The 13679-nt window shown below is 44.3% G+C and overlaps 1 protein-coding gene across 4 annotated transcripts in view; it reads left to right on the plus strand.

The window, feature by feature from the left end:
• Window positions 1–13679, plus strand: part of trappc8 (trafficking protein particle complex subunit 8) — a 205208-nt gene that overhangs the window by 133974 nt on the left and 57555 nt on the right. For all 4 annotated transcript variants that reach the window (XM_070896697.1, XM_070896703.1, XM_070896710.1 and 1 more), the window contains 4 exons: window positions 816–924; window positions 3088–3282; window positions 5841–6001; window positions 11706–11771. In XM_070896697.1, coding sequence (XP_070752798.1) covers window positions 816–924; window positions 3088–3282; window positions 5841–6001; window positions 11706–11771 — 531 coding nt within the window. The remainder of the gene's footprint in view (window positions 1–815; window positions 925–3087; window positions 3283–5840; window positions 6002–11705; window positions 11772–13679) is intronic.

Consider the following 13679-nt stretch of genomic DNA (forward strand, 5'->3'; position numbering starts at 1 on the left):
TCCTGTAGTAGCGAGTTCCACATTCGAGCCACTCTAATTAAAGAATTTTCTCCTTATTTCCCTATTGGATCTATTGGTGATTATCTTGTATTTATGGACCCCAGTTTTATATTCTCCCACAAGTGAAACATTCTCTCCATCTGCCCTGTCCAACCCATTCATCATTTTAAAGACACCAATCAGGTCTTCGCTAAGTCTTCTCTTTTTTCTAAAGAAAAAATACCTCAACCTGTTCAATCTTTCCCAATACCTGTTGTCTCTCAGTTCTGGTACAATTCTTGTAAAATCTACTTTGCACTTTCTCCAGTGCTTCTATGTCCTTTTTAATAGTATGGAGACCAGAGCTCTGCTCAGCAGTAAGTGTGGCCTGACCAGGGTCATTCACAAGTTTAACACAATTTCACACTCATATTGAATTATATACCCCTGGTTGTTCTCTTTGGAGCAGAGGAGATTTATCCCAATAGCGCCAAAATGAATTATCTGGTCCTGATGACATTTCTGTTTGTGGGAGTTTGCTGTGTGCAAATTGGCTGCCACGTTTCCCACATTGCTGTAAAAGCGCTTTTGAGACGTCTGGTGGTCGTGAAAGGCGCTATAGAAATGCCTTTTTTTGTTACTAAAACAACCCAGGCGCTTCACAGGAGCATGGGTTGTGAGAAGAATGAAAGTTTATGGTATAAAAATGGAACTGAAGTATAGGGGAGGGGAGACAAAGTGAAGGAATATCTGAACATTATTGCAATGACAGTAATTTTTTTGATCGATTTTCATCAAACTTTGTTAACTTTTCTTTTTCCCCCTTCCCATCTCAGAGCGTAAGCCAGTTCTCACCTGATGGACCTTTACCCCAGCTTCCGTTACCCTGTATTAAGAGCTCAGCAACTCGGGTATTTTTTGGACACGACCGGCGGCCTTCAGAAGGTTAGTTGTTTTAATTGTTGAAGTTTGCCCCTTTTAAACATAGGGTTGTGTTAGAAGAGATACAAGCAGGATTTTTAAATTCGTTCCTGGGATGCAAATGGCGCGGGCAAGATTGGTATTTATTGCCCTTTCCTCATTGCACTGGTTTTATATAACTGAGTGGCTTGCTGGACCAGTTCCAGAGGGCAGTTAAAATGCAGCCATGCTGGAGTGGGCCTGAAGTCACACATAGGCCAGTCCGGTTAAGGATGGCAGCTTTCCTTCCCCAAAGGACATTAGTGAATCCACAACGATATTCTGACAGTCTTGTAGTCAAGTTTACTGATGACCAGATTTTAATGTTTACCTTTTTGAACTGAACTGAATTCAAATTCTCAAATGACCATGGTGGGAGTTCTCTGTATTGATAACCCAGGCCTCTGGATGATTAGTACAGTAATATAACCGTGATGGTAATAGAAGTTTTGAATTTAACCCTCTTTAATTTCATCTTCGCTGCAATGCTTCATTTCGCTTTTAACAAGCTCCCCCGCTGGAGTGGGGTTAATCTACAGGACAAGCAGGAAATTGTTCAACCTCCGTCGCCTCCAGTCCAGATCCAAGGTTGTTCCGACCTCTGTCGTTGAATTACAGGATGCAGACGACGCTTGTGTTTGTGCACACTCGGAGGCTCAACTGCAAACCATTGTTGACAGCTTCACTGAAGCATACAAGAGTCTGAGCCTTGCATTAAAAATCCGTAAGACAACAGCTCTCAAAGGCACCCCACCCACCCGTACCTCCAGCCACCATTTGCCCCACCTGTGACCGAGACTATAGATCTCATCAGTCACCTTCGAACTCATTTTAGTGTGGAAGCAAGTCATCCTCGACTCCGGGGGGCTGCCTAAGAAGAAGGAATAGAAGTTTAAAATTTAACCCTATTTTTTTTTTATGTGGAGAGCCGTTCTGCTTTTCAACTTAGGACGGAAAATCAACTCTTGTGGCTGGCTTCATTTTTCTTCGACTAAGTGCTAGTTGATATGAAATCCAGATTCTTGGACTGCAGAAGCATCAGTATTGCATATTTCTTCCCAAATCACATTGTTTTCTAATAAGTTAATTCTTAAGTCGTAAAGTTAGGTGCAGCAGGAGAGCGGGTGGTGTTGAAATATTATCTACTTCCTTTGGCCAGTTGGGTGCGCTCGATAATTTCACTGCACCTGTAGTGGACTGTCTAGGTGCAGTTCTTTGGGATAGCTTTTAGCCTATCTGTTTTTGGAGAAAGATCTGTAACGCATATTGCCTTGTCTCGAAATCCATATCTAAGTAATATGCATCAAAAAAAAATGTAAACTAGTCTCGTGTGAAGCGCGTCCTTGCAAATCGAGTTCAGCACATGCAGTGATCCAAATACACTTACGTAAGCTTGTTTGGTTCATAATATCATTTAATGTAACTTCGTTTGTCAGCCAGGGCTCAGTGGGTGGCACCCCTGCCTCTGAATCAGAAGGTTGTGGGTTCAAATCTCTATTCCACAAGACTTGAGCGTGGCAATACAGGCTGATGCTCCCAGCGCAGTACTGCGGGAGTGCTGTGCTGTCAGAGGTGCCGTTTTCCGGATTAAACCGTGGACCCATCTGCTCTCTGGGGTGGACATAAAAGATCCCATGGCACTATTTCAAAAAGCAAGGGAGTTCTCCCTGAAGTCCCGGCCACAGCTAGACTGCATATGCCGACTCAATCGAGATAGGACAAGGCTTGATGGCTAAGCCCATCAGCCATCTTGTTACTGCTGTAAACCCACAGGCCATTTTTATCGAGGAGACACCCAAAAAATTCGGAAGGGTTTTGATGAATGGGAAAAACTTTTATTTTCGGGCCAGTTTAAAAACTCTTCCATTGTAATTTGGCTCGTAACTGCTGTGCTAGAAAAATTGTAGTGTGATGCCACCTATTTTCAGACTTCAAACAGAACAAACCTGTTGACCAATAAGTCGGTGTTTTTCAGGGGGATTTTACCCTTTTTAATGTACATAAAATTACATCGCGTCTACGGCACAGAAACAGACCATTTGGCCCAACTCATTTGCTTTTCTAACCCAATGGTGATGTAAGGGACCACACTATGAAAGAGCCCTGTTAGTTATATATTAATGCTTTTTTTTTCCTCCCCCTTGTAAGGAGAGAAGCAAGCGGCCACCCATGTCAGTTTAGACCAGGAATATGAGCGTGAAGCTTCACAGCAATGGAAAGAGCTCGAGGAACAGGTAGCGGCTCTGGTGAATCGAGGAACAGTACCACTGAATTTTCAACCTACGCAATACTGTCTAAACAGCCACACTGACAACTTGCGATTTCCTGTGGCTGTGGTAGAAGGTAAATTCTTGACCAATTCAGTTTTTGACAGCTGGTGAATCTCTTATTGAAACCTATTGTACAAAATTGTGTCTCTTTCCCCCCCACCCCCGCACTTTCCCTATCGACCAGAGCCAAAGCCTGCCCCCTCGGCAATGTTGCCTCTGAGCTGCGCAGTAAGGGACACACATCCTGTGCAGGCCGCTCACCAGCTTTCACGCTGTAAATACTACGCATGCACAGACATTTAAAGGGGCCGGGCATTTAAAAAAAAAAAGCAGCCACGCAGAACAAAGCTCCTCAGGTGGATGTGAAATATCCCACGGTCGCTATTCGAAGAGCGGGGGAGTTATCCCCGCTGTCTCAGGGCCAATAGTTACCCCAATATAGTAAAAAAGTCTCAAGGCGCTTCACATGAGTGATTATCAAACAAAATTTGACACTAAGCCACATGAGATAGATGGGCAGATGAGGTAGGCTTTAAGGAGTGTCTTAAAAGGCGAAAAAGAAAGACTTGCATTTATATAGCACGCTTCAGCTTTACAGCCATTGAAGTATATTTGGAATGAAGTCATTTGAAATTTGGGAAACGCGGCAGCTAGTTTGCACACAGGAAACTCCCACAGACAGCAATGTGATAATGACCAGATAATCTGTTTTCTTTGTGATGTTGATTGGGGAATAAATATTGGCCACGACACCAAGGATAACTCTCCTGCTCTTAGCAATAGTACATAAGAACATAAGAAATAGGAGCAGGAGTGGGCCATTTGGCCCCTCGATACTGCTCCACCATTCAATAAGATCATGGCTGATCTGATCATGGACTCAGCTCCACCTCCCCACCCGTTCCCCATAACCTCTTATACCCTTATCATTTAATAAACTGTCTATTTCTGTCTTAAATTTATTCAATGACCCAGCTCTGAGGCAGTGAATTCCACAGATTTACAACCCTCAAGAAATTTCTGCTCATCTATGTTTTAAATGGGTGGCCCCTTATTCTAAGATTATGACCTCTAGTTCTAGTCTCTCCCATCAGTGGAAACATCCTCTCTGCATCCACCTTGTCAAACCCCCTCATAATCTTATACGTTTTGATAAGACCACCTCTCATTCTTCTGAATTCCAATGAATAGTGCCACGGGTCTTTTGCATCTACCTGAGAGAGCAGACAGGGCCCCGGTTTAACGTCTCATCCAAAGACGGCATCTCAGACAGTGCAGCTCTCCCTCAGCACTTCACTGAAGTGTCAACCTGCAGTGGGACTTAAACCCGCAACCTTCTGACTCGGAGGCGAGAGTGTGACCCACTGAACCACAGTTGATGCTCTAGGTTTAGGGAGGGAATTCCAGAGCTTGAAGCTTGAGGCATGGCTGCCAATGGCAGAACGATTAAAATCGGGGATGAGCTATAGGCCAGAGTTGGAGGAGTACAAAGGTCTCGGAGGGTTGTAGGGCTGGAGGAGATTAGAGATGGGGAGGGTCGAGGCCCTGCAGGATTTGAAAACGAGGATGAGAATTTTAAAAGTACACTTCTGGCCAAGGGCTATGATTCAAAGCAGCGACTTGCTCAAAGGCTATTCTAAACCCACGATGTGTCTTATTTTTAAGTGTGACCACACACTTCCCTTCCCAAAAAATGACCAGATGTTTTGAACAGGCTTTCACCAGTAGTTTAGTCATATTGCTGTTTCTCTTTGCTGCCAGTATTTTTTCCCCTTTCAAAAGATTTGCATTTAAATTGGCCTGTGACAAATGGAAAACAGACAAAATTGTGTCTTGAAGGAGCAGGATTGGGTCTGTCTGGAAATGCAGCAGTGTTTAGTACAACTTGTGAAAAGGGGGCATACCCAGTTCTTTGCACTGACGGGTGTCTAAGGTGTCAGCCGTGGCTCAGTGGGCAGCACTCTCGCCTCTGAGTTAGAAGGTTGTGGGTTCAAGTCCCACTCCAGGGACTTGTGCACAAATCTAGGCTGACGCTCCCAGTGCAGTGCTGAGGGAGTGCTGCACTGTCGCAGGTGCCGTCTTTCAGGAGAGACTTTAAACCGAGGCCCCATCTGCTCTCTCAAGTGGATGTAAATGATCCCATGGCACTTTTTGGAAGAAGAGCAGGGGAGCTATCCCCGGCGTCCTGACCAACATTTATCCCTCAACCAACATTACCAAAACAGATTATCTGGTCATTATCATATTGCTGTTTGTGGGAGCTTGCTGTGTGCAAATTGGGTGCCGCGTTTCCCACATTACAACAGTGACTGAACTTCAAAAATACTTTGGGACATCCTGAGGGTGTGAAAGGCGTTATATAAATGCAAGTCTTTTTCTTTTCAAGCCTCCCACTTCGCTCGGTACTGATCGCTTAGTAATTTTCTTTCTATTGGTTCCAAAATTTCAGTAATAGATGAATTTTTTTTCTTTGTCTCTACATTCTTTTTACGCTTAACAGGATTTATTGATTTCTGTAGGATATGAGACACTGTCTTTCTACAACCTTACACAAGTGGTTTCATTTGGTAATGCTGTCAGTCATGTTGTACCTTGTCATTCTTACTGTGTGTTTGCTTTGGCGGTGTGCAGAACCAGTCACGGTCGAAGTCGTGTTCAAAAATCCTTTGAAGGTCCCTCTACTCTTGAACGATCTATCGTTGTTGTGGAAGTTCAATTTTAGAGACTTCAATAAAGGTTCAGAGGGAGATGCAAGAGAGTCGATCAGCAATGAGAAAGATACTCATCCAAAGGTAACGAAGCATTTCTGCAATAATTCCAGCTTTATGCTCAGTACTGATATGCACAAGAGGTTCTGTAACTCTTGGGTTAGCTTAGCAAATTTTCTCCTTTCCTCGTCTGCTAGTTCTCACCGGCTATTTCTCTTGGGTTTTTAAATCCGCTTATATACTTTACATCATTTACATATTGAAGTGACTGGTGGTGTGTGTTGCAGCACATTCCTTTCACACCCGGGACACTTCATGCTTGACGAATCTTCTGGAATTTTTTGAGGATGTAACTAGCGGAGTGGACAAGGGAGAACCAGTGGATGTGGTGTATTTGGACTTTCAAAAAGCTTTTGACAAGGTCCCACACACGAGATTGGTGTGCAAAATTAAAGCGTGTGGTATTGGGGGTAATGTACTGATGTGGATAGAGAACTGGTTGGCAGAGAGTTGGGATAAACGGGTCCTTTTCAGAATGGCAGGCAGTGACTAGTGGAGTGCCGCAGGGCTCAGTGCTGGGATCCCAGCTCTTTACAATATACATTAACGATTTAGATGAAGGAATTGAGTGTAATATCTCCAAGTTTGCAGATGACACTAAACTGGGTGGCGGTGTGAGCTGTGAGGAGGACGCTAAGAGGCTGCAGGGTGACTTGGACAGGTTAGGTGAATGGGCAAATGCATGGCAGATGCAGTATAATGTGGATAAATGTGAGGTTATCCATTTTGGGGGCAAAAACACGAAGGCAGAATATTATCTGAATGGTGGCAGATTATGAAAAGGGGAGGTGCAACGTGACCTGGGTGTCATGGTTCATCAGTCATTGAAAGTTGGCATGCAGGTACAGTAGGTGGTGAAGAAGGCAAATGGTATGTTGGCCTTCAGAGCTAGGGGATTTGAGTATAGGAGCAGGGAGGTCTTACTGCATTTGTACAGGGCCTTAGTGAGGCCTCACCTGGAATATTGTGTTCAGTTTTGGTCTCCTAATCTGAAGAAGGACGTTCTTGCAATTGAGGGGGTGCAGCGAAGGTTCACCAGACTGATTCCAGGGATGGCTGGACTGTCATATGAGGAGAGACTGGATCAACTGGGCCTTTTTTCACTGGAGTTTAGAAGGATATGAGGGGATGCCATAGAAGCATAAAATTCTGACGGGACTGGACAGGTTAGATGCGGGAAGAATGTTCCCGATATTGGGGAAGTCCAGAACCAAGGGACGTAGTCTTAGGATAAGGTTTAGGCCATTTAGGACTGAGATGAGGAGGAACTTCTTCACTCAGAGTTGTTAACCTGTGGAATTCCCTGCCACAGAGTGTTGTTGATGCCAATTCATTGGATATATTCAAGAGGGAGTTAGATATGGCCCATACGGCTAAGGGGATCAAGGGGTATGGCGAGAAAGCAGGAAAGGGGTACTAAGGGAATGATCAGCCATGATCTTATTGAATGGTGGTGAAGGGTCGAATGGCCTACCCCTGCACCTATTTTCTATGTTTCTATGTCTCACTGTCTGGCTTGGCTGCAGCTCAAACCAACGAGGGTCCTCTACCCTACCTGCAAGTCCTTTCCATAGGTACTCCGCTCTGTGAAGAACTTACTGACCTCCATCCTTAAATTTGCCATTCGCTATTTAGATCTGCATCCACTGCTCCTGCTGTCATGGTTTATTTTGACAGAAACAAAGAAAATAGATGCAGGAGTAGGCCATTCGGCCCTTCGAGCCTACACCACCATTCAATAAAGATCATGGCTGATCATTCACCTCAGTACCCTTTTCCTGCTTTCTCTCCTTACCCCTTGATCCCTTTAGCCATCAGGGCCGTATCTAACTCCATCCTTGAATATATCTAACGAACTGCCATCAACAACTCTCTGCGTTAGAGAAGTCCAGAGGTTAACAACTCTGAGTGAAGAAGTTTCTCCTCATCTCGGTCCTAAATGGCTTACCCCTTATCCTTAGACTGTGACCCCCTGGTTCTGGACTTCTCCAACATCGGGGTATTAAAAGATATGGCGGAAGTTATATTCGTTATAATCTACTAAAACTCTCTGGACTCTGGGGAGGTGCCATCGGATTGGAAAGCAGCTACTGTAACGCCTCTGTTTAAAAAAGGGGGCAGGCAAAAGGCAGGTAACTATAGGCTGGTTAGTTTAACATCTGTAGTGGGGAAAATGCTTGAAGCTATCATTAAGGAAGAAATAGCGGGACATCTAGATAGGAATAGTACAATCAGGCAAACGCAACATGGATTCATGAAGGGGAAATCATGTTTAACTAATTTACTGGAATTCTTTGAGGATATAACGAGCATGGTGGATAGAGATGTACCGATGGATGTGGTGTATTTAGATTTCCAAAAGGCATTCGATAAGGTGCCACACAAAAGGTTACTGCAGAAGATAAAGATACGCGGAGTCAGAGGAAATGTATTAGCATGAATCGAGAATTGGCTGGCTAACATAAAGCAGAGAGTTGGGATAAATGGGTCCTTTTCGGGTTGGAAATCGGTGGTTAGTGGTGTGCCCCAGGGATCGGTGCTGGGACCACAACTGTTTACACTATACATAGATGACCTGGAAGAGGGGACAGAGTGTAGTGTAACAAAATTTGCAGATGACATAAAGATTCGTGGGAAAGTGGGTTGTGTGGAGGACACAGAGGCTGCAAAGAGATTTCGATAGGTTAAGCGAATGGGCTAAGGTTTGGCAGAAAGAATACAATGTCGGAAAATGTGAGGTCATCCACCTTGGGTAAAAAAAAAACAGTAAAAGGGAATATTATTTGAATGGGGAGAAATTACAACATGCTGCGGTGCAGAGGGACCTGGGGGTCCTTGTGCATAAATCCCAAAAAGTTAGTTAATCAGGTAATCAGGAAGGCGAATGGAATGTTGGCCTTCATTGCGAAAGGGATGGAGTACAAAAGCAGGGAGGTCCTGCTGCAACTGTACAGGGTATTGGTGAGGCCGCACCTGGAGTACTGCGTGCAGTTTTGGTCACCTTGCTTAAGGAAGGATATACTAGCCTTGGAAGGGGGTACAGAGACGATTCGCTAGGCTGATTCCGGAGATGAGGGGGTTACCTTACGATGATAGATTGAGTAGACTGGGTCTTTACTCGTTGGAGTTCAGAAGGATGAGGGGTGATCTTAGAAACATTTAAAATAATGAAAGGGATAGACAAGATAGAGGCAGAGAGGTTGTTTCCACTGGTCGGGGAGACTAGAACTAGTGGGCACAGCCTCAAAATACGGGGGAGCCAATTTAAAACAGAGTTGAGAAGGAATTTCTTCTCCGAGGGTTGTCAATCTGTGGAATTCTCTGCTCAGGGAAGCAGTTGAGGCTAGCTCATTGAATGTATTCAAATCACAGATATAGATTTTTAACCAATAAGGAAATTAAGGGTTATGGGGAGCGGGCGGGTAAGTGGAGCTGAGTCCACGGCCAGATCAGCCATGATCTTGTTGAATGGCGGAGCAGGCTTGAGGGGCTAGATGGCCTACTCCTGTTCCTAATTCTTATGTTCTTCTTATGTTCTTATGTATGTTCCTGCATCTAACCTGTCCAGTCCCGTCAGAATTTTATATGTTTCTATGAGATCCCCCCTCATTCTTCTAAACTCCAGTGAAAACAGGCCCAGTCTCCTCATATGTCTGTCCCAGGAATCAGTATGGTGAACCTTCGCTGCACTCCCTCAATAGCGACATGCTGTTACCGATCTGCCTTTTCTCTTCGTTTAATACATTGTTTATCTCTGAGCCCAAAGGAGCTCAAAAACATCACCCGTATCAAAGATGAACCGGGCCTCAAGCGCTGTCTGCTTGGTATTCCATTAGAACACAAGAATTAGGAGCCATTCAACAAGATCATGGCTGATCTTCGACCCAAACTCCATTTTCCAGCCCGATCCCCATATTCCTTGATTCCCTTAGAGTATAAAATTCTTACAGAAACATAGAAATTTACAGCGCAGAAGGAGGCCATTTCGGCCCATCGTGTCCGTGCCGGCCGACAAAGAGCCGCACGGCCCTCGGTCAGCAGCCCTGAAGGTTACATAGAAACCTATGAACAATGGCGGAAAGGTAAAGAGCTCCCAGCCCAACCAGTCCGCCCCACAACTGCGACACCCGTTACACTGAAACATTCTACACTCCATCCCAACCGGAGCCATGTGATCTCCTGGGAGAGGCAAAAACCAGATTAAAAACCCAGGCCAATTGGGGAAGAAAATCTGGGAAAATTCCTCTCCGACCCATCCAAGCGATCGAAACTAGTCCAGATCATCTCCCTGGCCGTATTTGATTCCCTGCAGTACATAGCATCATATCTGCGCTAGCCAACAAGCCAGCCTTGAATACACTCAACAACTCGGCATCCACAGCCCTCTGGGGTAGAGAATGCCAAATATTCACAACCCTCTGAGTGAAGAAATTCCTCCTCATCTCAGTCCTAAATGGCTGACCCCTTATCCTGAGACCGCCCCCGCCTAGTTCTAGATGCTCCAGCCTGGGGGAAACAACATCTCAGCATCTACCCTGTCAATCCCCCTCAGTATCTTATGTTTCAATGAGATCACCTCTCATTCATCTAAACTCGAGAGTTGAGGCCCTCTAATGCAGCCTTTTCGTGACCACGATTGTATAGTATGCAGATTGAAACAGCATACCCATTCCTTATCTTGTCTGGCGTAAAGTGCCATCGAACAATGAAATGTTTGCTGTTGTTGTATCGACACATTGCTTAATGTTTCATTTGGCATTTTTACACATGTACTCAAGTTATTTAACATACTGGTTTTCTTTTGAACTTTAGTTGTGCCAATGTTTGAGGGAGTGGGTTTTTCCTCTTTCTTTGACTTGGAGGGTATTGATGTGCTTGTCCTGTAGTCCTTTTCGGCCAAAACAATCCATTTTTTTTTCATAGAGCAATCTTGCCTACCTGTATCTCTTATATATTCAAACTCTGTTTTCCCCTAACTATCCTTGCAAAACTGGCCCTAATTGTCTTGAGTCTATTTGTACTATTCTTGGGGAAGTCCAGAACCAGGGGTCACAGTCTAAGGATAAGGGGTAAGCCATTTAGGACCGAGATGAGGAGAAACTTCTTCACCCAGAGAGTGGTGAATCTGTGGAATTCTCTACCACAGAAAGTTGTTGAGGCCAATTCACTAAATATATTCAAAAGGGAGTTAGATGAAGTCCTTACTACTAGGGGGATCAAGGGGTATGGCGAGAAAGCAGGAAGGGGGTACTGAAGTTGCATGTTCAGCCATGAACTCATTGAATGGCGGTGCAGGTTAGAAGGGCCGAATGGCCTACTCCTGCACCTATTTTCTATGTTTCTATGTTTACTATCTGGAGTAGCCTTTCTTAATAAATTATTCTACAACTCGATTGATGTTTTTTGGTGGAATGGTCTTGTCTGACCTTCCTGCTTATTCCTGTATTTAAATGATGCTTACCCAATAATATTTGCCACATATTTATTGTTTGCTCAGCTCTTTATATGTTGCTGTTTTTATTGGCTGGGCGTGACTTTTATGCGACTTGCGCACATTTCTAGCTAATTTTTGGGTTGGAACAGTTAAGACATACTTGTTTTCAGCTTCCGTAATGAACAATAGCAAATTTTCCATTGGTACCATTTAATTTTAGAGGATAAAAGATACCTGTCATGGCATACATACATTTTGCTTAAAATAAATCACCTGTGGTTTTTATGATTACAGACATATCTCGGTATTGCCACAGAGGTAATAAGTGAATTTCAAGTAAACGGTGAAGAGACTAAAGTGGTGAGTATAATATTTATTCCTCCAGACCCATCTTTTTTGGTTCTTTACTTGTCCCATCTCCTATCGCCTTGCACCATTGTCCCTTTGTCATCTATTCTCTCCTGCCTTTCACCCAATCACAGACCTTCCCTTTGGTTCTGTTATGGCCCTTATGGCTAAAGGGATCAGGGGGTATGGAGAGAAAGCAGGAATGGGGTACTGAAGTTGCATAATCAGCTGTGATCATATTGAATGTTGGTGCCGGTTCGAAGGGCCGAATGGCCTACTCCTGCACCTATTTTCTATGTTTCTATGTTTCTTTCCTCCCCTTCCCCACCTCCTCCCAACATTGATACTTGCTTAAAATCTGTTGCATCTCTAGCCTGACGAAAGGTCGTCGACCTGAACCATTAACTCTGTTCCTCTTGCCACATATGCTGCCTGAGCTGATGAGTGTTTTCCTGCATTTTCTGCTTTTCTTTCCCATTTCCAGCCTCTGCGGTGTTTTGCTTTTGTAACCTGACATTCATCTTATTTTGCAAAGTATGATTCTCTCCTCGTGTTCTCCCCTGCTCCTGCTCAGAAGGCATTGAATCCCTGGTGAACAGCTGCATGGGTTCCTATTGCCTTCCGACATCCTGCCCAAGTGCCTATTATTCCTCGTTTGTGTACTGAAGGTTCCACCACTAGAGCAACACAATCGAGGTCTATCCTGCCCTTGTGGTGTCCACATTAGCACCTCCACCAATGATTGGTTGGGCAGCAGTTGTGAGCAAGAACGTAGATTTAAACGCCAACTGGTTACTGCATAATCAACATGTCCTCCGCTTCCAATCAGGAAAAAGTGCCTTGTACAGTGTGCTATCATATAAAAGCAGGTGTACAGTATTAATCTGATGGCTCTTTTCTTCACTGAACTGTTCTGGGCGAGTGGTGAAAATGTGGGGATTCCAATGGTGTTGATTTTCAGAAGTTGCCTCCTTTAGATTTGGGAGTGCTGTCTACTCTTACTGGCACTCCCTTAAGGTCAAAGTGTCTGTTGTACTTGAGAACTAATTACTTTTTTTTTGTAGTATCGTCACTTGTTTTGTATGGGTGGGAGGGGGAGAGAAAGTGCCATAAGACCGTTTACATCCAGCTGAACAGCCAGATTTGGCCTTGGTTTAATGTCTTATTCGAAAGCTGGTACCTCGCAATGCGGCTCCTCCCTCGGCTCAAGGCTTGAACCCACAACCTTCTGACTTGGGGTCAGAATGTCACCATTGCTACTGGCTCAGATTGTTCAATTGTGCAACATTACAGTATCAGCAATCATAGGCAGTCCCTCGAGCAAGAATTACTTGATTCCACAAGAGTTCACAGATGTTTCAATGTCGGACCCAATGTTCCAGTCCTGAACTCCAATTGAAGATTATTAAAGAAGCAGTAGCAGGACATTTGGAAAAGCAAAATTTGGTCAGGCAGAGTCAGCATGGAAGTTATGTTTGACAAATTTGCTGGAATTCTTTGAGGATGCAACAGACAGGGTGGATAAAGGGGAACCAGTGGGTGTGGTGTATTTGGACTTCCAGAAGGCATTTGACAAGGTGCCACATAAAAGGTTACTGCACAAGATAAAAGTTCACTGGGTTGGGGGTAATATATTAGCATGGATCGAGGATTGGCTAACGAACAGAATTCCAAGAGTAGGGATAAATGGTTCATTCTCAGGTTGGCAATCAGTAACCAGTGCCACAGAAATCAGTGCCGGGACCCCAACTATTTACAATCTATATTAACGACTTGGAAGAAGGGACCGAGTGTAACGTAGCCAAGTTTGCCGACGATACAAAGATGGGAGGAAAAGCAATGTGTGAGGAGAACACAAAAAATCTGCAAAAGGACATAGACAGGCTAAGTGAGTCGGCAAAAATTTGGCAGATGGAGTAT

This window comes from Pristiophorus japonicus, chromosome 1, assembly GCF_044704955.1.
Source record: "Pristiophorus japonicus isolate sPriJap1 chromosome 1, sPriJap1.hap1, whole genome shotgun sequence".
Lineage (NCBI taxonomy): Eukaryota > Metazoa > Chordata > Chondrichthyes > Pristiophoridae > Pristiophorus > Pristiophorus japonicus.